Here is a 26760-nt window from a genome sequence, read left to right as displayed (position 1 = left end):
AGTATTAACAGCGGTCTGTGAAACCGAATGCGAGAAATGCTATTTTTATTTGTCTTGTCGTACTTAGAAAGTGATTTCATTTATAAAATTACATAATGTTAGAAGTCGATTTATTGTTTTTCCATAATTTATAGTACTATGATATAAACAATAAACATTTAGGCTAATTAACCTTCTTCAAAACCATATCCGACGCAGTCGATTCCTTTTGACACAAACTTTACCGCTCCTTTTCGCTTAACGCGCGTTTCCTCGTGTAACGCCATCTAGGGGAGTAGACAGTAACTATTTCCTGTCCGATAGTTGTCCGATAGCTGTACAATAGATGGCGGTAAGCTTCAATGCGAAGCGAGAAGTTTCTAGTCACCATTCTCGAAAGTACTAGGCCTGTCCGCTACCTCATATAAAAGCGTGCGCGCCATCCAGCCAGTATGCCTGCACTGCCTGTGGCCAATGTGCACAGACGTACAGAAAGAAGATACAAATTTTTATAAACGCGAACGTAAGGGCCGCCGTAAACACACCATATTATATACCAAACAGATATATATATATACAGAGACTTAGACCTGGACACGCAGTATGTGGACGTATATATGAGAGAAAACGCAGAAAGCGTGATCGATAGAATCAGATCGCACAACAACCAGCGCTACGTGATCTACACAATGCGTTAAATATGGATGTTCCCAGATTCCGAGAAAGGGACAAACACCCAAGGCCGACTAAACAGAATCAACGACCACCCCCGCGAGTCGCCGTTAGGCGACTCGTAAGCATAAACTAATCATATGAACTCTCTTTCAGGTAGGTTCAACGCAGAACAATTCGACCGCGACCGCGATTCACTTTTTCTTAGATTCATTGAGGAATGCTCGACGCTAACAACAATAGCCGCCGGTTAGTTTTTGGGGGCCCCCATGCAAAAATTCAGTTAGGAATAGTCACGATAAACCAATTAACCGATCAGAAAGTAAAAGCACCTAAAGGCCGACTTTCGACCAAATGAGGTCAGATGTCAATCTTGCTGAAGTTCCCATCAGTAAATTGAGGACCGTTGGAGAGCGGGGGTGGATGAAGTGGAGTATTAGGTTTTCCTCGCAAAATTTATTTTGTTGGGCGAAGTTTTTACTTCAGGGCACTCAACCCGGGAGAGGTCATGTGGGGCCAGCCAGTAATGTCATTCGACGATATTACGAAAACTAGTGTTTTTAGTTAGCGACTAGCTAGGTAAAGTGCTGTACGTGCGGTAGTCAATACTGTGAGTGGTGACATTAGCAAGTTTTTAATACTCGATTCTTTACTTCGGCATTTTTTAAGACAAAACTATGTCGGAAGCAAAAAAGGAAAAACGGCAGTATAGCGCTGAATATATAAAATATGGATTTATTGAAAATCCAAGAAATCCGTCTTCACCTATGTGCCGTGCCTTCTTTGTCAAAAAACATTTTCGAATGAAGCAATAAAACCCTCAAGGCTACAAGATCATTTGAATAAAATGCATTCAGATAAAAAAGACAAAAGTGTGACTTCAAGAACTGGAAAAGAAATACTTAACTCAGCCAACTGTGTCAAAACTTTTTTCAGCGGCTGATAAGCAAAACGATGACGGACTCCGAGCTTCCTACAATATCTCCTTGCTAATAGCTCAAACAGGTAAACCTTACACTATTGGAGAGGATGTAATTTCACCGGCAATAGAAGAAGTAATAACTACTGTACTCCATAAACCAGATATTATCCTAAAAGATCCTTTGAGCAATAGTTCTGTGCAAAGACGAATTGATGAGATGGCTGAAAACATTGAAGAGTCATTGTGCAATCATCTGAAGACTTCGAAATTCTCAATTCAATATATCAACAATTACTATTTGCCAGAAATTTAGAGACGGATACAAAAGGAGAAACCATATATAATACACTAGAAAAATGTTATGATAAGAAAGAAATTCCACTGAAAAATATTATATCAGCTGCTACGGATGGCGCTCAGGCTATGACAGTACGTCACAAAGGCTTCATTGCGTACTTAAAAAAAAAATAAAATTCCAGTGCTCGCTGAACATTTCGTAATTCATAGGCAACATTTGGTTGCGAAAAATTTGAGTGGGCGCCTCTCTCAATCACTGCAATATTATCATCAAAGCAGTTAATAAAATCCGAAACGGCTCTTTAAATCACAGATTATTCAATCAGCTTTGTGTTGCTAATGATGAAAATTTCAACCGATTGCTATTTCACACAGAAGTGCGTTGGTTATCAAGGGGTAACTGCCTCACTCGATTTTACAATCTATTCGACTCTGTAATAGAGTTCTTGGAAAGCAAAGACAAAGAATTGAACGACAACCTCATCACTTCAAAGAATTATATTGCGTACTTGAGAGAACTGAATAAATTATTTGATGATGTCAATCTGCAACTTCAAGGTGACGACTTGAATTTGATTAAAACAAAAAATGTCATTGCTGCTTTTGTAGCCCCATTGCTCTTATACAAGAATAATATCGGCAGACATGAGTTTCGCAATTTTCCTAATTTGTCAGCAGTATCCCTCATCAACGACGACTTGCTTGTTTACTGCCAACATTTGGAGAACCTCCACAGTGATTTCACAGAACGATTCCAGGACATTTCAAAATTGGAAATACCGGACTGGGTGTTTGATCCTTTTTCAAATGTCAACACAGCAGAATCACCCCAGCTGAAAGAAGAACTCATAAAACTGATAACGAACGAAGAAATAACAATAAAATTTAAAAATGGATACCAAGAATTTTGGCTACAAAAGCCAATCCCGCAATTATACCCCAGATTGTGGTCCATCGTTCAACGATTTTTGATAGCATTCCCATCATCGTAATTGTGTGAACGTGGATTTAGTGCTGTGACAACGTTGCTAACTGAAAAGAGAAATCGGTTGCAGATTACCGAACGCGGTGACTTACGGCTGTTTTTAATTTAATTTGATTATTAAAATAATGACCGCGATTGTGATTCTTAAGATGTAGTAAAGTAAAAAAAATTGGTGGACGCTAGAAAATGATTAGGTAATTCTTGAAGTGGGCGGTAGACAAAATAAGTTTGAGAACCTCTGTATTAGGAAATCTCTTCGGAGCATAGTTGAGTCTGCAAATGTTGAAGGATGCAAATGCGTTTGTTGCAACTATATTTAGTACTCGGTAAAAAATTACCATAGACTACCTTCTTGTATTCCTGGCACAATAGTAGTTTGCACATAATTGATCAACTGTGTCAACACTACTCTCCGTATGATTGTACAACATAATAATTTCAGATTTGTTTGTTATTGTGTCTAAGCTATCGTCCTCTGGTAAACCTCTGGAAAACCAGTTGTCCATCATGACATTTCTACCAGTTGGCAAGGCGCACAGCAACTGCTTTTCCAGTATTATCGACCGAAAAAGGTCAAGGAGGTTGCTTTAGTGTATAAAATGTCCTAGCTTCCACGAGAGCGAATATTTTTATGCCATACCTCTCGGGCTTCCTGAGAATATACTTACGAAAATTACATTTTCCACGAAACTCGGGGGCATTTCGTCGACAGTAGAATACTCTGATGTCGTTTAATTTTTTTTACAGTTTGAAACAAACAATTCAAATAGATCTCTTATTGCTGCCAACGTATTGGTGTCTTGCCTCAGGTCTAGTATTCTTATTGTCAAATCTCAAATTTCTTAGCAGAAATCAAAAACGTTCCGGTGACAACGTCAGCCTAAACATTTCAATCGATGTGGCGTTGGTTTTCCACAAATTTTCTGCTTTCACATGATTACTTTTACGCACGGCGGAAAGGTATAAGAGTCCTAGCAATGCTTTGATTTCAATTATATCTGTAGTAGATTCTGTTCGGTATTCACAAGGATACTGTTGCTGGAAAATATATAGGTTGGCATATTTAACAACCAGATTTATTATTTTATTTGTGAAAAAGCATGACAAAATATCCAGAAGACTTGAAGAAGTGCGTACTGGTCTTTTTTACGCCTGGCAGGTGAATGATTATATTTTTTTCTCGAGTTTTAACCCTCTGATTTGACGGTGGATGTTTTTTCCATTTCGTCAAGTTGCCTCTACCAGTAAAAAATGGCTCCCTATACTTCACGTTTTCATTCAAAATATAGTCTTGATGTGCAGTAATGTGTTTTAAGTTTGGTTCCGGCTCACTCTTTCACGAGATCTTCTACTGACTGTGGTTCTAACTCTTGATCCGACTCGGAATCTTATGAACGCTCTTGAACACAATCTTCCTCAGTGGAGTCTGCTTGGTCGTCTGGAAAATTATTTTGGCCTTCTTCATCTTCTATCTCCTTCCATAACCTTCGCAATCGGTCCTGTTCCTTTTCATGACTCATCTCTAAAACGAACAATGATTTACTATGGTATTTTATGAAAAATAATCAAAAAACCACACTGTTACCTTTCGTTATAATTGAAATAGTAGCGCCACTACTAGCATCCGTCTGTGAGACAAAACTAGGAATAAAATCGACTGTAAAGCTAGGACAACTGGTTGGTAAACCTCTAAAACACAAAATAATATATGGTATTTCACCAGTAATCATTGTCAATGTTACCTCTATATAATTTCAATAGTAGCGTCACTGCTAACATCCGTCTAGGAAACCACCTATCACCGAAAGTGCTATTATATACTTTCCACTAAGACAATTAGTCCGTAACTGAATAAAATTAAGATAGCAGGTTTTTTCTGGGTTCAGGTTCTAGGACATCAGGATCATGCGCAATTGATATAGAGCGTTCTGGTTTATTGAGGATAATTTCAGATTGATGAATCCTCTGAATTGAAGGGGTTATATTTTTAGGAGTGATTAATTTTTGGGAAAAAAAGTTTTTGGCTTTCTACTACTCCATCTCGATACATAATATAACTCCTTCAATTCAAATAAGATTCCTCTTGGCTGGGATTAAATCAAATAGGTGAATGAATGTCATTACGATGTCATCGATTACATAAGCAGATCAAGCTTATTCCGTGACATCAAAAATCGTAATTCATGAATGAATTGTGTGTATTTTCTGTAATATTATCCAATTTGGTACTGAAGAGCTTTAGGGCAAGTGTCTTACGGCGAAACATCGATGTATACCAGTGAGGATGACAGTGTTCCACAACGAATGTTTGAAATACAAACTGAGTAAAGAAAAGTATCTTCTGTATAATTCAGTGTTCAGTTTCGAAATAATTTTTTTCTTTCGTGTAATTCAATGTTTGTATGAAAGTAGCTGTTTCAGGAGGACTTTCTTTTAGTTTGTGTCTGAAAGTTACTTCTTTGCATGATCTACACATCCATGTATAGAGTTACTTATTTTCAAATTGATTACTTCCTTCCTTTCTTTGGAAGATTCCCTCATCTTTTTTGTATCGTGATAGAGTAGTAAAAAGCTTTCCCAATGAATCCTCTGTTCTGGTTTCGACTGCGAAATGATCCTAAACTGTCTTGAATCATCTCGAATCGTTCTTGGTCTCGAGGCTGAACTGTTGATAACTGTTCCCATTGCTCATGCGCATTCATGTGGAAATTTGTTTGGACTATTTCCAATACGTTTTAAACCATCATAAACCGTATGGGAGCTGACGCCCAGTTCTTCCACCATGCATCGATTGTGATGAGTTAGTCTTCTCGACCACTTCGAGACTCTTCTAAAATCTCCGGAACGAAATTTCGCAAGCCAGCGTCGAACAGTGCCAAATGGCTGGTTAATTTTTCGGGCTGTTTCGGCAGCCCTTTGGTTCAATTTTAATTCGTAAAGAAAAATTGATCGAAAATTGCTCAAAGACATCATATGAAAAGAGTACAAAATTATATATCCATCAGTATATACCACTACACTGAATAATAAATATTGATTAAGATATGGAACTACAAAAACACGTGACATTAAAATGGACAAATCTTTTGAAACAACCATAATTTTCAGAGAGAACTGAGGTTTATCAAACAAATTGTCAACAACGGTTACAAGGTAAATCTACCCCTTGACCTATCTAATAAATATTTCCATGGAACGAGAAATATTCCCTGAAAAATTAAAATTTGCAATCGTTACCCCAATCGTTATAAAAGGAGACTCAAATAGCTATGAGAACTATAGAGGAGTAAGTCTTCTCTCTAGTATATCCAAGTTATACGAAATGAATATTAAAAATCAGTTACTATCGTTTTTCTCAAAAATGAACTACTTTCGACAAACTAGCATGGTTTCATGCAAAACAAAAGCACGGAAACAGCTTTGTATGATTTCATAGAACACGTAGTAATAGCCTTGGATAACAAACTACAAATTTGTGGTTTGTTCATCGAGCACAAAGAGCTAGAAATATTCACAGTTGCTGGTCTGTATATATATGAGATGTATCTCTACGTATATGAGAATAGAGAAAAATTTTGCGCAAAGCAACAAGACCACCCATACGCAAATAGAGCTAGATAGTTGCTGATAGCGAATTCTCACCGAACCTCTCTCTATCAGAAGAGTCACCTATACCTTGGACCCAAACTATATAACAAGCTAGATGTTTCTATTAAGGACTCAATGAACATCTGCATTTTCAAAAGACAATTGAAAAAATATCTCATTGAAAGAAACTGCTACACTGTTGACGAGTTTTAATAGTTACTCTCGATAAAAAAATTATGTCCACTTTAGTATCTGTCATGTTTTGTTGTTATATATATATATATATATATATATATATATATATATATATATATATATATATATATATATATATATGTGTGTGTCTATATATATATATATATATATATATATATATATATATATATATATATATATATATATATATATATATATATATATATATATATATATATATATATATATATATATATATATATATATATATATATATATATATATATTTGTTTTTAGTTATACATAGACGACTTCCTTGTTATACTGTATGTAAATGTTTATTGTAATGCTTTCTTACTGTTCAACAAGTGAAATAATTTTTTTTCCACCGTAGTGTGCGCTGGTGTGGTAAGTGATCATTGGGTCCGAGAATTATGTGCCCTGACCAAGCGCAGTGAGCCAAGAATGACATTCTTCTGCATCTGTGTGTCTAAGATTTCTGCCTTAGTGCAGCAAGCCGGTATGATTTTAAGATTCGAGAGTAGAGAGAACATCATTCCACCAAGGACTCCAATAATTAGAACAACCATCTTGACAGAGTGATCTGGATAGAGTCTGCGGAGTTCAAAGAGAAAATTTCGATATTTTATCGGTTTTTCCTCCTTTTTTCTGACGATATTCGTCTCGCCAGGAGCTGAAAACTCCACGACAAATATCGTTTTGCTCTGGTGGTCGAGAAGGACTACATCAGACTTATTAGCTTGTATGACCTGAGGGTGGGGAATGAATAGTTCCAATAAATTCGGCACTTCTCGTTTCCCACAACGGATTTAATATCCCCCGGAGCGTAGGACAATACCGGTGTCTCGTCAATGCCGTAGACGATAATATAGCACTCCTAGGGCTATTATTATTATTAATTTTGTTTCACTGTAGTGTACGCTGGTCAGGCCCTATATCATTATTATTATTATTAATATTAGTATTTTTTTTTATCGTAGTGTGCACTGGTCAGGCCCTATCCCACGAACTATGATAACAACTATTCAACCGGTCTATCTCACTTCAAGAAACGAAAATAAGCGTCATAGGGCACTGACCCAATTTGGTTAACCAACAAATAAAATCGCACGTTTTTGAAAGTGAAAGTTCTAACGTAGCTCTCAGAACAAAATAATTCAAGCAAATTCATTGAAACCAATGAAAGCTCGCACAAGTTTGAACTTCTGAGGGTTGTCGCTCGTAGGGGTGTGACAGAGCTGGTTAACGGAGAAACATATTTCAAACATATATATTCAGTGCCGGAAAGATCAAGAGTATATAAGTTGCTTCGTGGTTTTTGACCAAAACTTTATATGGGTCAAACGTGAAGAACCTTCTACCAGAGAACAAAATAACACAGAAGAGCCGCTTCTGGCAGAGGGGCATGAGTTCAACCACCACTATGACGTATCATATTCGTTAGAGGAACGAATATGATCAATCTTTTGGAATGCTTGAAAATCAATAGATTCAAAAATTTACTGAATGCCTAAATAGAATGGAATCCTTTTTCTCTGTTGAATCGGATTTCTAATATGGAAATTGATATTCAGTTCATTTACATGTCCATTTAATGATTTGATAAAATTTCTTTAATAATGTTTGAATTTTTCATTACTTTATACCTAAACGCAGATAAAATTATTAGTCACTAAGTAAAGAGGTCGTATGCTTCAAATTATTATACAGGGTGTTTTAAAATCGATTCTCACCATTGGGATCTCGGAAACTATGAGAGATACGAAGATGGTGCATTTGGGGCATAGTTGCGCATTTACCTGACTAATATGTCAATGAGAAAGTTCTGAAATTCCGAGTATATCCGGAGATATCCAGAAAAAACAGAAATTTCAGAAATTGGTTTTTATTTTTTTCTGGCTTTATTTTTCGAAGAATTCGAAAATAAATTGCACTTCCACATTGCCACTTTTTCCCTGTTACATAATAATGGTGATTCCAGATTTACTATCCGACGTTTCGTCTTCCGGCCACTATCCCCAACTTTATTTTTTTCTTATGGGCGCTACATTGGATTCTTTCTGTTTTTAATAGAACCAGATGTGCACCAGATGTGCAGATGTGTTGTATCAAAAGTTATCATTCTTTTTAGAGAAATTGTAGATATTGAAAAAAATGTATTCATATCATAATAGGCTTTGACTTTAATATTTCTAAATTTTACTCTCAATTTGTACAAGTCATTGAATTTTTGGCGAAATATGGCTTTCACGAATTGAGAAAAAAGATATATGATACAATTGTATTACAAATACGATAGAAACAGTGTTAGGACATCGATTTTCAATTATCGGAAATCATCGACTTTATGTTGATGATAGACACTACCTTGCACTGACGAGTGGCCAAACAGACTGAAACCGGTCTGCAAGTGTGTTCCAATAATTGAAAATCTATTGCGGCAGTTGTATCGCCAACAGCATCTGCAGGAATAACTTCTGTGAAGAATCCTGTACTGACACCGGTCGGATATAATCCAACGCCCTTCGTGGTATTAGCCAGGGGAGTAGTTGTTTTCTGAGAGGTGTCAGTCCATTAACCTACTGTATAGGGAGTTGAGACTGGCCTGAACGAATTGTTCTTAGATAATTTGATAAAAATAATAATCGTTTTTATTTCAACAACGTTTGCATAATTTGTAGTGCGTTGATTGTACGCACGTCTGTGTCGCATCTCAATTTACTTTTAAGACTGTCTCGAGACATAACAAGGTTTTATTGAAGTTTTCCTTTTATTATTTGCACTGATGAAGTGAAACACGAAAAATAATGATTATTTATAAGAACCGAAGGGAAATCACAGCCAAAGATTGAAAATTGGAGACAAAAATACAAAAGATAGGCTTCCGATAAAAAGGACATTCATTTCAGGTACTTAATTATTCCATAATGGTGTCTATTACTATTCAACTGATTCGCTGAAGTAACAATATTCGTCGATTCAAAGCAGACACTTGTGAAATCGTCCTAAAATCCACGAGGCGTTTGAATTGTTCCAATTATTTCGAATCAAATTAAATTTTATCTGTTCATATTCGAATAAAGGGCCATAACAAACCGGTGTCAACGGGCACGAACGACCATACCGGATTATTTATTGGTCAATCAATCATTAACAATGTTAGATTAGCGAATGAATTTTTCCTGAAACGACATAATAACTCAGACATGTTTTTATGATGAGGACATTATCTGAAAATTGATATTTCATTGGAAACATATTACACTGAATGATAAAATGCCTTTTTGATAATTTCCTTGCCAATTCAACACAAATTAGGACTTGAAATTTCTTAAAGAGCGGTGTTCAACTAATGTTTTAGCTTGAGTCGTCATAGAGTTATTTATCTTAATGGTTTTGAGGAGGTTTCCCCAAAAATTGATTTACTTTTTTTTATCAAGCTTTGGAAATAGCTCACTCTCGAAGTAACTTCCTTCTCGTTGTCGAGATATCAGTCTTTGAAAGTTTTAGGCGTTAACACGCATTTGCCATTAGAAGTCTTTCCGAGATTGATGTAATGAGTGATTTGGAACATATACAAAAAGGAACAGAAATTGTGATACATGATACATGGTAAATAAAAATGTTGCAACACCTCATACGATCCACGTAAGCAAGAGAGAATAGAGAGATTTCAGTATCCCGTCTTAGATCGTAATATGACTTTGAGGTAAGTTTCCAAGAACACTTTCACTTTATTGACATAGTAAAATGAAAAATGAATGAAAAATGAGAAATAAAATTTTCTATGTTTTTTTACCACTTGTATTTGTAATTAACGTTACTGCAGTTTCGTCCAATAACTAAAATAACGTTAGTTACAAATACAAGTAATGAAAAATATACAGCAAGCGCAAAACGTGATAGCAAGCCTTCCCCCATGCGCACAAACTCATTTTCAATTTAACTTCTACTATAGCTCCTGCAAGACAGAAATGCTCTCTGTACAGAGGCGTATCATTACTTGTCCTCTAATGCTGTTGGCGTTTAGCATTGTCTGAATGATTTGTGTTGTTTCTGAAAAAAATCCATCGCCTAATAAAAAACCTGTCATTATATAACATTTCAATGAACTGTACTACTACCTATAATACCGAATGAAATATGAAAAAAATTACAAAGAAGTCACGTTCCATTTGCTACCTTAATTGAAACAATAGGAATTTACTTGGGAGAGTTTATACCCGCGCGATCACTCGCCATTACGTTTGGCGCAGCTGAAACAGCTGTCTACCGGTGGCTCTTAAATTGAAATCAATATGGGAGTGATCAAAGTAGTAGGTACTCATCTATTTATCTATAATCGGACATAGCACTCAAGATAGTGGCAAACCATAGACACGTTATTCGGGCTTTTGGCCCATCTTCAGTATGGTGCAGCCAAGTGTAAGGATGGGCAACACTTGGTTACCAGAAGAAAGAAGTACAAATGCACGGAGCCACCAGCAGGAGCCAGCCGCACATTTGTGGTTTCAGTTAATAGATCTTGTGTTCACAAGAATACTAATTAAATCAACACAGAGCTACCTGCGTGACATCCGGGTCCAGGAAATAATACAAATACTAAGGTTATGGAGTGTCTTGATATAGATAAAGAAGTAATTAATCCGAAACACGTGTCTATGGTTTCCCACTTTCTTGAGTGCTATGTCCGATAAATTACTTCTTTATCTATAACAAGATACTGGATAACCTTCATATATACAGGGTGTCCCTGGACTTCCTCTTTTCCTCTCGGGGATGTATAGATGGGGTCAAAATATCACCAGTACTTCATATAACTTTTTTTCCTAAAATCCTTCGTTACCAAGTAACGGGCCCTCGAAGTTACAAAATGAAAAATGTTTTTCTTTGATAACTTTTCAAGTGAATATTCAAAATCATCCAAATTTTGGTAATTGACTAAACAAATGAATTCCTTCGATGAGCTTTCATGCAGGAGTCAGTTGTTTTGCTACAAAGTCAGGAACGGACTACCCCCGATGGTCCACACCCCAAAACTTTGAAATGACAGATATTTTTCAATATTTTTCAACAAATTAAGGTTACTTGGACAATTTTATGAATAAAAGTACTCGTGTGGAAAGTCGATCGGAGCAACGAGTCTTGATAAAAATGTAGTTTCACTCGACGACATCAAACCCGCTCGTCCACCATTATTTGAAATGAATAATTATCAAAGCAGAAATAATAATGATAACGTTAATTCAACAACATTTATCCTGAGATGTCTACCATTATTCGAAAATATTAGTTTTTAAGGAAAATGGAAATGATAGGTAAAATGTTCATAACGAATTTTTATAATGCAAACACGTTTAACTAACGAAACTCAAGAGCCTCAAGAGCAAACAGAAATGAAAAATCCGCTACAGAAACTGCTCGATATGACCACCTTCTCTCTCTATACATTTTCTTAGTCTGCGAAGACACCCTCTCTGTACTTGAAATAGCATTCCAGGGTCGTTTCGTATGGCTTCACAATGTAATGTTATTCTATTCAACAATGCATCTCTTGTGTGAATAGGTGTAGCGTAAACAAGGCTTTTTAGATGCCCCAACAGAAAGAAATCCAATGGATTTAAATCCGGAGACCGCGATGGCCATGAATATGGCCCACCTCTACCAATCCATCTATTGTGGAAAATATGGTTCAGATGGTCACGCACAATCAAACTAAAATGAGGAGGAGCGCCATCATGCATAAACCACATATCTCTTCGGGTTTGCAATGGAACATGTTCCAAAAGTCCGTTCAAATCGTTCTGAATGAACTCCAAATAACGTTTTCCATTCAATCGGTACTGTAGAACGAATGGTCCTATAAGATGGTTTCCTATGATACCAGCCCAAACATTCACGTTGAATTTCCGTTGGTGTTTGGTTTGCAATATCCCATTGGGATTTTCTTCGGCCCATATATGGAGATTATGAGAGTTGATAACTCCATCTCTACTGAAACCTGCTTCATCAGTGAATAAAACTCGATTAATAAAAGTCATATCCTCTCTTTGCCTATCCATGAACCAATTGGCATATTTCAGTCATGCTGGAAAATCTTGAGGTGTCATGGCATGTACCTTCTGGATGTGAAATGGGTGGAGCAGTTGTTCCCTAATTATTCTATGAATAGTGGACTTGGATGTATGGAACTGTTCTGATAGATTTCTGATGCTCATTGAAGGATCATCAGCGACGGCTTCCAAAATATTTTCCTCCAATACAACGGTACGTACAGTCCTAGGAGCGCCCTCACCACCTCGTTTTGGCAAAACTGTACCTACAATAATATCGAAATAAAACAACGTGCTCAAATTAATTATCAATTATTACATACCTTCTCCCTCAAGCTGCGATCGACACGCTCGAATGTTTCTCTTGACGATATATACCGTTCGATTGGGAAAATGCTCGGAATACAGACGACGAGCTTCTGCAGCATTACAAAATGCTCGTCCATAAAATACATGCATATCTGCATATTCATTGAATGTAAACTGTTCGGCCATATCAAAAAAATTCAAAATATTCTATAGAATATTGACAATACAATGATAGTCATATGACAATGCACCACTCAACAAAACAAAATCGCATTCCAGTTTCTCATTTTTTATCAAAACTTTCTAAAAGGTTTTTTTGTCAACATCTGTGAAAGAAATGGAACATAATTATTCCCTGGATATTTTTCACCTGATCATGTGCAGCTGTTTTTGTAGTTCATTCGTTTGCTTTTTATTAGTATAGTAAATATTTTTTCCGATGTGCGTTTTTTCAGCTAAATTTAGATTCGTGTTAAAGAATTTCTCCCATACAATTATAATTATCAGTGAAACTCCTCAACAGTTTAGCTGTGAAGAAGAATTTGAAACATTCGAATGTTGAGTTTCATGAGATTCAGATAACTGATCAACACGAAACGTGATTATTCCACACGTATTATGTACATACAAAATACGGAATGAATTCGATATTTCATAGTAGAGTAGCTTGTTAGTTTAAAAACACCACGAATCTACAGAACTTGATATTTCTTTTGAAAAAATATCTGCTATCACAATTGTGACTTAAACTTCCATATAGGTACTGTACTTTTTGTTTACGACTTCATTTTAGCATACTTTGTATTATTCCTGTTATAAATGTTGTTGAATTAACGTTATCATTATTATTTCTGCTTTGATAATTATTCATTTCAAATAATGGTGGACGAGCGGGTTTGATGTCGTCGAGTAGAACTACATTTTTATCAAGACTAGTTGCTCCGATCGACTTTCCACACGAGTACTTTTATTCATAAAATTGTCCAAGTAACCTTATTTTGTTGAAAAATATTGAAAAATATCTGTCATTTCAAAGTTTTGGGGTGTGGACCATCGGGGGTAGTCCGTTCCTGACTTTGTAGCAAAACAACTGACTCCTGCATGAAAGCTCATCGACGGAATTCATTTGTTTAGTCAATTACCAAAATTTGGATGATTTTGAATATTCACTTGAAAAGTTATCAAAGAAAAACATTTTTCATTTTGTAACTTCGAGGGCCCGTAACTTGGTTACGAAGACTTTTAGGAAAAAAAGAGTTATATGAAGTACTGGTGATATTTTGACCCCATCTATACATTCCCGAGAGGAAAAGAGGAAGTCCAGGGACACCCTGTATATATATATATATATATATATATATATATATATATATATATATATATATATATATATATATATATATATATATATATATATTTATATATATATATATATATATATATATATATATATATATATATATATATATATATATATAAAGCTGCTGGAAAATGATTCCATGAAAATCAAAAGATGAATAGACAAGTACTATTCTAATCATTCTTAAATTGAAATCAATATGGGAATGATCAGAATAGTATTCTAATACTTTCTGGAAGACAAAAGAGTACCTATTCAAACACCACTGCAGCATCACTCGTAAGTAAAATGATTTTGTCGAAAATACAACAATAACGATTTGAGAGATCGTCTTTCAACCAAATTCTTGTAGTTTTCAACTCAAAGAAATATCATATGAAATGAAGAGGTAACAATTGGGAAAAGAGCTTTCTGGATGTCTACTCCTACATCAAATTAAAAATGTGGGAAACTTCCGAAGAAAAGGAAAAAAGAAAATAACTACAATGAAAATTATAAAAATATGTAGAGCAAACCCTGAACTTTCATTTAGATACAAACGAACGAACAAGCCATTTTCCAAAAAACTCATACGTTCTAAAAATATTTCCATTTCAATTCAAATAAAATTTTTATAACTAGGATTAAATAACCGTATGAATGTGTGTACATATGACATCGAGACAAGAGCATTTGCCTCTTCCAGTAACAAAGTCATTATGTTATGAAAAAATAGAACGTAATGTTATCCAGAACAGTGCTGATGGGGTAATAAGACAAGTGTCCTATTCCGGAACTGCGAAGTACGCAATTGAGGACGATAGTGTTTCTATGAATAATATCTGTTTTCAATGTTTGTAGCACAAATTGAATGGTAAAAAGTGATATTCTTGTTATTCAAGTTCCTACTAAAAATCCTAATGCACTGAGAATACAGCGTATTTATGTTTCTTGCACTTGTTGAAATTACAACACAAAATTTTCTTAATTATTTTCGAAATATAAAAATTCAGGTGTATAAGTGTCATAAGATGAAAAATGATTTTAATTCCTAAAAATTTTCGTTCGATTCGTACACATGACTGGCATATTATGTCCTCTTTTCAACGCAGATTATTATTATTTTGTTATAATCCTATAAACCATCTCATCAATTTTGGCAAGTTATAGATATACTGAAATATAATTTTTACTTTGATCTTTATGCACCCTACTGAAGTGTTTTTTATTTTTAAAGTGTTGAGATAAAACTATAACTTATCCGTATTACTCGGAGAGTAAGAAATGACTTGTTCAAAAGAAACACTCTGTCTAGGACTGAAATATTTTCTAATGATATGAAAAAAAACATTTGAAGAAACCAACCATGAAATATGCACACACCTACTCATATAGTACATATAGGTACTTATATTAAAATATTCATCTCTTTTTTCAAATATGCTGATTTATTCTCATTTTTTCAATTTGTAAACCTCTTTTCATTCTTCATTCATCAGTTTATTATCGAATACTATTCATATTCCTTTCATTGAAATAAAATCTTTTTTCACAGAATATGTAATCTGTTACTAGAGTTCAATTATTATAGGTACTCACCGGAGGATAATGTGAAGCTCTAATGTTGCTATCATTGTTTTGAATTCTCTGTAAGTGACCAGGTCTAGATGACACACTTGGGGTAAATGGCGGTATTGAAGATACAACTGACATATCATCCATTTGAGAAGTATCGTTGGTTAAAGCCGGAGTACTTGTTAGGAATGGCAGGTTATTATTTCGAGTGGCAGACTGAAATATAGATTAGATCAAAATTATTTCTTGAGAATTTCCAAAATCTCACAAACCATCAACATATTCTTCAACGTTCTGTTCTCCCTCAATAAATTTTTATTTTTATTGTGGACATTGATACATTCTTTTTTAGCAAAGGCATACTTTTGAGCTAAAGTTTGAAACATTCTCATTCTGTGTTGCATTTGAAAATTGTACACCTGAAAAATAGGTTGTGTAAATGAAACAACGTTCATACAAAAACTTTCATTAGTTCAAAAATACTCACCTCTGACAATTTTTTAATTTGCAGATCGAGAGGAATGAAAAATTGTTGTACACTTATGTCCATATCTTTAGATATAGGAATGAAATTGGATGTTTTATCACATATAAGGCATTTGGACTCTTCTGAAAATGATTAAATTTAGGAAATTTCAATTTCAGCCATAACAAACTTACTTATATTTTCTCCACATTTTTCACAAAATATGTGACCGCATTCTGACAAAAATAACTTCATAGGAGGCTGAAACTTTGTGGAACATTTATTACAATGCAACCAGTCATTCATTTTCGAAAAAATTAAAATTTTAAAATTCGTCTCATCAGTCTCTTCACATTTGGCAAAATCCAAAAGATGACGCTATAAGCTTTTCAGTTGTTTCAGTTTGTTCAGTGTAAGATTTCACTTGTTCGTAGTTCCAAGTTGTTCTTGTTTCAAAACAGATTAGTTCGGGTTTACCCTCAGGTTTACCATTCTGGGCTACTCATCGTTCATGGTGAGGTCACGTCGAAAGGACAGTCGAGTTCGTCCGATCATTGTTTCGAACGTATCGTATGACTTTTTTTTTATCAAAAACGACAATTCACGATTTGGTCTCCACAAACTTTATTTGAAAAAATATAATTACATGTTTCGCTACCACAGTAGCTCTCTCAAGTGTATGAATCTCACTTACACTTGAGAAAGCTACTGTGCTAGTTAAACATGTTATTATATTTTTTCAAATAAAGTTCATTGTAGTTTTTGAAATTACTATAAATATCCATCAAGTAACGGCCGAATCAATCAGAAAAAAAATATCGTATGACGTCATTTTGACCGTTTATTCAGAAATGTAGCGGGATACATATGAATAGATATAGATACTTCTTATTATTTTTGCCAAATACTAGTTGACATTCGAATCAAAATTCAGTTTTTTTAAACATGATCAAATGAGACACTATTTTATTTTTAATGGAAAAAGACAATAAAATAAAAAACAACGTCACAAAATGGATTTTTTTTAAATTGTAAAGAAGTGAACGTATATTGTTGATTAAGACAACATATATAAATATTTTTGAAAATTTTAGATACATTTTTTTTTCACTTCAAAAAGTAGATCATGTATTAGTAGGTACAATATAAATGATGTATATTATATCGTGTATTCATCATCATGTATCCTATATTTATATTTATGATTAATATAAAATCAATTGATTTCTTCCTTCCTTCGGAAAATTCCTGCATTGTTTGTATAAAGAAAGAGAAGTAGAGAGCCATAGTTTTTCTTTCCCAAAAATTTTTAATTTTGTGCAGTACGAATCCAAGCGGCAAAATATATTGAAGCGGTGATAATTTGAATTACAATTAGAATTGAATTTTCAATCCTAATTTTTCATTTCAAGGAGACGAAAAACTCCAAAATACAATAAAATCAAGAGCACGTAGATTGTTTTCCCAACAATTTTCTGAAATAACTTCTAAAACAAAAATATATATTTTTTTAATTTTGATGCGAATAGAGGCACAAATGTCACGAAGTGGGGAAAATTGGTATATCATCATGAATCAAGTAGATACTTTTTTCAAAACTTAATATATTTTGCTTCAAATAAACAAGAAAGTACTTTATTCAAAACCATCATCTATCAGCGAAAACAAATCTGGAATATAAGATTCGATTCTAAAGATATTGAGATAAATGGAGAAACGTTCGATTTTATTTTCTGTTTCTGTAATATTTGGGAATACCAAAAAATGTTATAGAACTTTGATTTCAGGTACATTCTCTTCGGTTTGCCATCATTTAATTTCGAGTAGTTCAAATAGAGATTTTTAATTTAACATTTCTCCGATGATGGAAGATGAGATAGATAGATTTTCACAAATATAATGTCTTACGTTGGCATTTTTCTGATTGATTGACGTACTGAAATTATTCTTGTTGGGAACCGCGATGCGTACCACAGTGTGATCACTTGGACTCCTGCCTATGTGAAAAAAATTGACCCAAAAACATTTTCTATTCACTCTTTGACGGCACTCTTAATTCTTCATAAAATAAAGAGATCCAACGTACTTTGGCATTCCATTCACAGAGGCACTAAGCGAACACCAACGTTTACATTTTGAAATGATTTTTGTTCCATCTATCAGAATGTTTTATATAGAGAAATTATATAAATTATAATATCTATGATTTTTACTCATTCCGTAAGACAGGCCAAATGTCATAACCAATTGAAAAATATATGTATAAATGCCATTATCATTCCTCACTATGAAGAGGAGACAAAAGTCAACTTTGGATGTGTCCCAAAAACAATAATCCAGAGAATTCAAGTCCAGAGATGTAGGTGGCCATGGTTGAGGTCCCCCACGACCTATCCACTAGTGAGCAAAAGTATCAGTAAGATAATCACGAGTGGTTATACTGAAATAATCAGTTGCCCCGTCGTGCACAAACCACATATTCCATCTCATTAGCAAAGATACACCCTCTAACAATTATTCTGTCAATGTTTCTTTTACAATTTGTCTATACGCCACACCATTGAGTCGAGAAGGAAGAAAATGCGGCTCTATGAGTTGATCACCAAAAATTCCCACTGACATTCACAGAAAATGCCTGCTGAAATCCACTTACTGCAGTAGCATGGGGATTCTCGCAGGCCCAAGAATGATTGTTATAAAAGTTTATGATGGCACCCCTTGAAAAACTTGCCTCATTTGTGGATAAAACTTCACAAGTACAATTCTTTGAAGGAACCACTGACAAAAATCCAATCGTGTAGGAAAATCTCGCGGTAACAGTGCCTGCACCCGTTGTTTGTGGTATGGATACAATAAGGTTGTATACAAAACCTTCCAAACACTTCGATGACTGACATTGAACTGTGCAAATGACTTTCGGGTACTTGTTGGAAAATTGCTATCAACGCGCTCCTGCAGCCTTTCCGCAACATGAACAAAATGCATTTCAGCTAATTTAGAGTTTTTCATATTTACTTGATGGTATATGTGCTGATACAAACGTGTTTGCGCGCTAAAATAATTTGTTGATGATACAAACGTGTTTGCGCGCAAAAACAATTTCATGATAGGTACTACTTATTGTCACCTAAGGTACTGTCAAAAAATTTCACCATACTAGTGACTTGATTAACACAAAACAAAGTTACTAGGAGATTTCTTGTTTGAAGCTCCTAACTTCCAAAATTTTCTCGACTGAGCATATTAACCTTTTCTCACGGTGATCAAGTTCAAGATACAATTTCAAAAATTCTTCATAAGCTTCTTTGAAATATGTGCCATTATCTGAAGAAAGGCGTGTGATTGGACCCCGGCGGAATATCATCTTTCTTATGGTCATGATTATACCGTCAGCAGTAAGGGAGTCTCCCATTTTCAAATGTATTGCACAAATTGTCATACAAGTGAAGAAACTCCCCACCGTTTTCGTTTGTGCCTCCCAACCGTGACATACAAGGGCACGAAAAAATCAATACCAGTGTAAATAAATACTTTCAAGCCTGATGAGTGGCACATAATTGGCAAACTTTCCATCTTCGGTGTATTTGACACTTATAAAAAGTATTTTTCATAGCTTGTCCTCCAAAATTCTAACGTATATCAGATTAACAATAGCATTTTTGGGATCTAAAATTACAGGTTTCTTCATCGGTTCACCCATAAAAAGAGTCTGGGTGATTCTAGTTTGCATTTACAGAAGTCCATTATCATCAATGAACGCTGACCTTTTGCTTTCAGTAATTTAATTTCCTTGCCAAAGTTCTCCTAATGAATTTTTTTGAGATAAAATCCCTTCACATCATCTATTTCCTCGATAGTTAATTCTCCAGAAAAAATATCTGTTTTCCCAAAAGGATGCTTATAGAAGAAGTCTGCAAAACCTCATATAGCAATCGTATATCAATGCTGCACTTCTCTGAGGGATTCACCATTTGGAAAACCAGTGTGCTTCTGGAAGGTAGTCAAAGTATGAAATATTGAAACCAACAAAATATTCGGCGGGTTTTCTCTCATTTTCATCATCAAGATGAAAATTTGAAAAATCGAAGCCTGGTAATAAATCATTCAAATTCCAACAACTATTGCAATTTGCGTCAGTATTTGATGAATTTGTGATCCTTGTTGCTTCATCAGTCATTTTTAACATATTGTGCGGAACAAAAACACCGAACATCATCACTTGTAACTCGTATTCATCTACCTGCCTATGTTGCTCGCCATTTCGCCAAAGAAAACTCCTTCGCACATCTCTTCTCCTTGCGAATTTTCACTCTATGAAATATTGGTGGTGAGACGGTTGCTGGTTGGGTTGTCATGAGTGGTTTGTTCCACTGTTTCCATTCTTTCAATCGACCGTCAGGTAGTTCGAGCCGCGAGGCCGGATATGATTGATTTTTCACTACCGATTGTCAAACCTGTGCTAGGAATCGCACATTGAAAGGTAAGAAGGTAGTATTTTCCATCTTCTAAATAAACTTTAGTTTCATTCCAAATATCAAGAGATCTTCTGTGAGCAATATCAATATAGTTATTAACGTTACAAGTTTGATATGTAGCAAAAACGGATGAGATTGAATACTGTATAATAACCGAATCCGTTATTTGCGTATCGGTCGTGTGTCGTTCAAGACTTTTCGTAATCCTGCTGAGAGATTACATTTTGATTCCTAGGAAAGCACAAACCACATATACTTGCTTTGAAAGTTTATAACAACATTGACATTTCAAGGTTAGTTTTTTAAATCGTACTCCATATTAAAGTACAGAAATTGTATTTTGAGATTTATAAAATTATTTTTGTTCTTGAGACGAAAATCTGATGGATACACACCAAAGAAAGCAAAAATTTCGTCTGAAGAAGAAGTAACTAAGTTTTTGTTGGAAGCAGATGATCATACATGGTTGCTCTTGACGTCCTCCGGCCGTTACAAAATCTTAACGGGCGGAGGCTTTTCAATTGTCATCTGAATACGGTTAAATCAAAATAACAGTATGGGATCACGAAAATGATATTATTAACGGAAACGACAACTGATTCGGTAGTGGAAGATTCCCTGACAAGACGATTCAGCTCATAATTGTTATCGCAAGAACAAATGTGAAAGTTGTGTACATTTTAATCACATTCTGAGGAATTGCCATAGATAACTCATCCCAAACTAGTTTTAATAGCAACACTATTTTTCAGGCACCTGATAATCTTTCCTTGCTACTATCAAATGAATACTGTCCTGACCTATGAAAACAGTAGGCTATGCATCTACTATATCCTGAATAGGTAGTCCCTGAGAATGTATATCTGTTTTTAAAAAATCTGTTTTTCCGTTAATCAGCTGCCGCCCCCATACGAACGACAACTCTCAGAAGTTGAGAAACTTGTGCGAGCTAAGGACTAACGAGGTCTTACATACTTTCTGAAATTATCCACTATGATGATTTGAGAACGTGAAGACAAGTCTGTTACTGTTCTCAAAACTCTCATTTGAAAGATTTTTGCCCCTTGATGAACTCCAGAAAGTTTCATATTGATACATTTTGAGCCCTCATTAATAAAAAAATTGAACAATGGAAAATAGAATGAAAATTATGAAAATTTCAAACCAAGTTACTTCACGACGTTCAGATTGTCAGTATCCACATTCGTCTTCGGATGATGACTGGACTAATCCTTCAAGAGATTACTATTATTTATAGGTCATTCGAGCGCTTTCACCTATCCCCTCTTCCCTTTCTCCGCTTCACCGGTTTAGTAGGAGTTGACAGTTTTCCGCTTGATTGAAGTTTTCCATATGTTGCATATTTCTACGGTAGCTTGGCTGAATGCGTCGTTGGACAACATATATGCAGCTTCTTTGAACTTCCTTTCGAACCAGTGTTCTTCCCTGTGGATGATATAAGTTTGGGAGTGCTGGATGTTATGTTGAGAAGTCTAAACATGCTCTGCTATTCGCATTTGAGGCATTTCAGCAAAGCTAGCGTAGAGATACCTACGCAATATATATATAAAAACCTTCAATCAAGCAGAAAAACTGTCAACTCTCGGAGTCATCACCCGAAGACGATTGTGGATACTAACAATCGAAACGTCGAAAGTAACTTGGTTTGGAATCTTTTTAATTTTTTATTCAATTTTTTTGATTATTTTCGTTTTAATGTATTTATTGCTCAATAAAATTGTTATTTTCAGTTATTCAATTTGACTTTTTATTTTATTTGAAGAGATTTCAAATCATATTATATAATATTAGACAATGGAAATCCGAACTAGTAAAATTCATCTTCTCAGATATTCAGACACGTTTTCTTCTTAGTATTTATTTGTGGGCTGTATACACTATATTTATATTTTATCTAATGCAGTTAAAAGATCATGTAATTTCCTTTTATACTTATTTATTTTTCAAGATGAAACCAATCTATACTTTTTATGCGTTTTGACTTTTTTTAAGAATTTTTTAACATATGTCATTCACAGCCAACTGATATGAACATGAATTTACTATTCCGAAATTAATAAATGATAATATATAATCTGTAACAAGGAACTAAAAATATTTGACAAAGAAATATATCCTATAATTGATTTAAAAAGCGTTTTACTTCGCAATCTTCAGCATGCGCACTCCAATTTTTTGTTCTTTGTACGCAGCCAGTGGCCAGTGGTTGTTGTTGGTTGAATTTTATGACAAATGACTCAACTAATGTAAAGTAAGGTTAGGATTTTTGACGTTTTCAAACGAAATTTGAAGAATTACAAATTTTTATTTCAACTTGAAATCTGATTATTGTAGGGTTAAAATAAATTATCTTAATATGGACTAATTGTGATAAAGCAGGATTATTATGTTATCTGTTCATCGAGATGTTGTTAATATTGTGCAGGCAAAATTTTTGTCTGCTGAGGTAGTTAGGAGTGTATCCTTTTGAAATAGAACCATTTTCACAAACTCTTTTTTTTTAATACCCTCAACAAAATACAGATTCATCTTAATGTATCTACTCTTGGTGACAACTGGTGCGATGAAAACAGGATTTTAGCATTAGTGGAATATAATAAATCTTTTGCATTATTTATATTGATTTCAGCCAGAAAAAAACCGTCAAGCATTTCTGATCTTTCCATTGAAACCGTTATTCCAGTAGATGAATTTTTTTCTTGTGGTAACATTATATTGAAAACATCCATTTTGCATTTGTCATTTTCTGTATTGCAGATACTGAACCTATAGAAGATAGCCAGAGCCATATTATTTTCATTATTATCTATAAAAAAATTAAGCGTGCATTCAAAATTGAGATAGGTGTAGAAAGCTCTAATTTTGCCTCAGAGGTAATTCGCTCAAAAGAAGGTAATCATTATATGAACCATCAATAGTTCATCATTTACCTATGTTATTTTCAATTTCAGTTTCCCTATATAACAAACCAGTATTTGTTTGGTTGGATAAGTACATAGGAACCATGAATAATTCAAATCGTACTGTAAATTCTGATGATCAGGTATGTAAAGGAAATAAAAAAACTTCAGAGATCATAGAATCTTTTCTTTACAGGCTGACTTACCAATAGCTAGACAACATATTGCTCAAGGTCAAACTTCAATTAATCGAGAATCTATGTTGAAATATCAGCTCAAATTGAAAGAACCAGACTTTACACAAAAACAAGAGTTTTCGTAAGTAGCCCATATTTTGTTGACACATCTGGAGAAAGTTTTTGCAGGATATTTGTTGGCACCTGGAATGTCAATGGCCAACCCCCGTCAGTTTCATTACGGTCATGGTTGAGTAGCGATGAAAATCCTCCTGATCTTTATGCTGTAGGATTCCAAGAAATTGATTTGAGTAAAGAAGCATTTCTTTTCAATGATACACCCCGTGAAGCAGAATGGTAGTAAGTACTTTGAAAATAATTTTGACAAAAAAATTTATTTAGAGAAAACTTTATTTTGAGACCAGTTGGTGGTAAAAGCACTACTTACAATTACCTATCAACTTCCAAAATATAACAACTTACATATAAAAATTAGGTTTCCATGCAATTCATACCAGACACAAATAAATGTTAACTATATATAAACTTCTTCTCAAATTTGTTGTATTTCTTTTTGATCCTTGTTATTTTTTTAACTAAGCCTCATTTTCCAAAATGGGGTCTACATTCCATTTCCAAATAAAGTTACTTGTTGTCATTCCAATGTAATGGTTAAAGAAGTATAATAACATTATATTTCTAATTATTTATTAATGCAAGGTTGAACACAGGTTGAAAAACAAAATAAAAACCAAAAATTACACAATGACAAATCACCCACAATGACAAATAAATACATAATTTTACGTATTCAAAAAGATAGTATGAACAGTCGAATAGTTTGAACATTATAGAACCTATACACACATATAAATTAGTTAGATATTTATTCCTAAAAAAATTACATTTTTTTTATATCCTGCTGAAGTGTAATAAAAGGCAAACTGAATAGTTCACCTCAAAAATGTACTGTGTAATATAAATCACTGAAGAGTCTAATTAGTCAGAGACAAAAATTATCACTAAAGAAGCTCATTAAAAAGTGAGAAAAGTCAAAGAATTCGCATATATTCTTTTAGCAGGTAAGAAGTGTAGTTATTTCAAATAGCTTTGTGGAAATGGATCGTACCTGGTTGCCATTACTAAGAAGAGAGGATGAAAACAGAAATACGAATCTTAACTGAATTCTCAAAAAACATCCAGTATATGTATTCATGTAGACTATCACATATGACATCTGGACATTCTCTTCTTCATCATATGTCAAAAGAATTAAAGCTATTCACAATTTGTGACAAAAGTTTTAAAGTGAATTTTAGGTTTTGAAAACGAAAAAAGATTGTTTTCCGAAACGTCGACCACTAAAGAAAGCTAAGTATAAGTATTTAAATTTTTTCAATCAATTTTTTCAATTTGCAGGCAATATTAATGAATACAACAAGTTACTGACTAATTGGATTCTTTAGTGGTTTATATTAAGCAGTAACTTTTTGGGGTGAACTTTGTTTACAGGCTTTGTTTACGTTTCTGGTGAACTAGACAACGGATGACTTTTAAAATTTATTGGGGAGAATATTCGGATATTCTCTATTCAACTAAAATATTTTCGACAATGCGGCGTTGCCACTTCCATAAAAATGTAGTTGCAACTTCGATTTTTCAAATGGAACATCCTGTATATAATATTATTGTTGGAATCTACAATTACCCGACAACTTTTCTTGATATTTTCTTATAACTACCTGTTACCGTTTTCGAAATATAAATTAAGTTCTTCAGAAATCGTGACCTCTAAAAATGCTGATAACTTTGAGTTAAGGAATACTGTGGTACCGAAATTTGATTTGAAGGTAGGTGATACTTGGAGGCTTCCCTCACTTCAGCGTAATCTTTGTTACTTCAATACAGGGTGGTAAAAAAATACAGTTCTTTCTATATAAATCATGCGTATACCAAACTAGTCAAGATTCGGACTTATTATTTATTTGTGAAAATGTCCCTTCAGAATGGTATTCCCATTCGGTCTTTTGTAAGAAGGCCATGATTACTATTTGACAGTAATGTTGTGACATTCTCCTGATAACATTGACATTTTCGTCACTTCAGAAGTTTCAAATACCTTTTAAATGATGGAACAAAACTATTCAAACGAAGTTCTTATAAATTTGTTCATTATTTTTGGACAGTGTGATGAAATCATCAGCAAAACATGTTGAAAGTTCAACGAAAAGTATTCGAATCTACCGCTAACGAACCTCAAGAAATTTATTGTATCGAATGCCTTCCGCAAATCAAATGATAACATACCATAAACATTATTTAAATCTAATTGAAGTTGAATTTTGGAAACTATATCCAAAATACAGCTGACTCTGTATCACTTGTTCTGCAAAATTCATATTGTCTACTATAAAGAGAAAATCAATACTTTCAAAATATTGTAATAAACTATTGTTCATTCATTAATTTTTCAATGTTTTTTGATAGAATAGGAAGAATGAAAATTGGCCGATAATTAAATGTTTCATTGGTATCTCCATTTTTGAATAAAGGTGAAATTTTTACTATTTTACACGATTTGAGAAATATATCTATTTCAAAAGATGTATCGATAATTTTTTTCATGGTGGGAATTCATTCATATTTCACTAGTTTGACAACTTTTACTGAAATCATATCAAAACCCGTAGACTTCCTGGAAGGTTATATACCCAAAAAACATTAACCAATATATTGATAATGACAATACATTTTAGAGCAAATTGTTTTTTGGATTTTGGGTAGTAC

The 26760-nt window shown here is 34.1% G+C and overlaps 2 protein-coding genes across 3 annotated transcripts in view; one reads left to right on the top strand and one right to left on the bottom strand.

Moving 5' to 3' along the window:
* Positions 1-15923: 15923 nt before the first annotated feature.
* nenya lies at positions 15924-16856 on the bottom strand. Of its 2 annotated transcripts, none has more exons than XM_023165618.2 (4): positions 16596-16856; positions 16423-16541; positions 16208-16354; positions 15924-16151 (listed from the first exon to the last, which is right to left on the bottom strand). In XM_023165618.2, the coding sequence occupies exons 1-4, from the start codon at positions 16705-16707 to the stop codon at positions 15939-15941; spliced, it is 591 nt and encodes a 196-aa protein (XP_023021386.1). In that variant the 5' UTR covers positions 16708-16856; the 3' UTR covers positions 15924-15938. The 2 variants fall into 2 exon arrangements, with proteins under 2 accessions (XP_023021386.1, XP_023021385.1); XM_023165617.2 differs by having other exon boundaries at positions 16423-16544; positions 16596-16847.
* A 6278-nt stretch (positions 16857-23134) lies between these two features.
* Ocrl (Oculocerebrorenal syndrome of Lowe) overlaps positions 23135-26760 on the top strand; it is a 34783-nt gene continuing 31157 nt past the window's right edge. Inside the window, exons 1-7 of the mRNA XM_074173696.1 lie at positions 23135-23153; positions 23232-23355; positions 23421-23601; positions 23655-23789; positions 23849-23940; positions 23994-24115; positions 24163-24333. Coding sequence (XP_074029797.1) covers positions 23284-23355; positions 23421-23601; positions 23655-23789; positions 23849-23940; positions 23994-24115; positions 24163-24333 — 773 coding nt within the window. The 5' untranslated portion in view covers positions 23135-23153; positions 23232-23283. The remainder of the gene's footprint in view (positions 23154-23231; positions 23356-23420; positions 23602-23654; positions 23790-23848; positions 23941-23993; positions 24116-24162; positions 24334-26760) is intronic.

Source organism: Leptinotarsa decemlineata, unplaced genomic scaffold (genome assembly GCF_025532065.1).
Source record: "Leptinotarsa decemlineata unplaced genomic scaffold, Ldec_3_MD MMD2_tig00000251_RagTag_RagTag, whole genome shotgun sequence".
Classification (NCBI taxonomy): Eukaryota; Metazoa; Arthropoda; class Insecta; order Coleoptera; family Chrysomelidae; genus Leptinotarsa; species Leptinotarsa decemlineata.
This window is presented reverse-complemented; position numbering and strand designations above follow the sequence as displayed.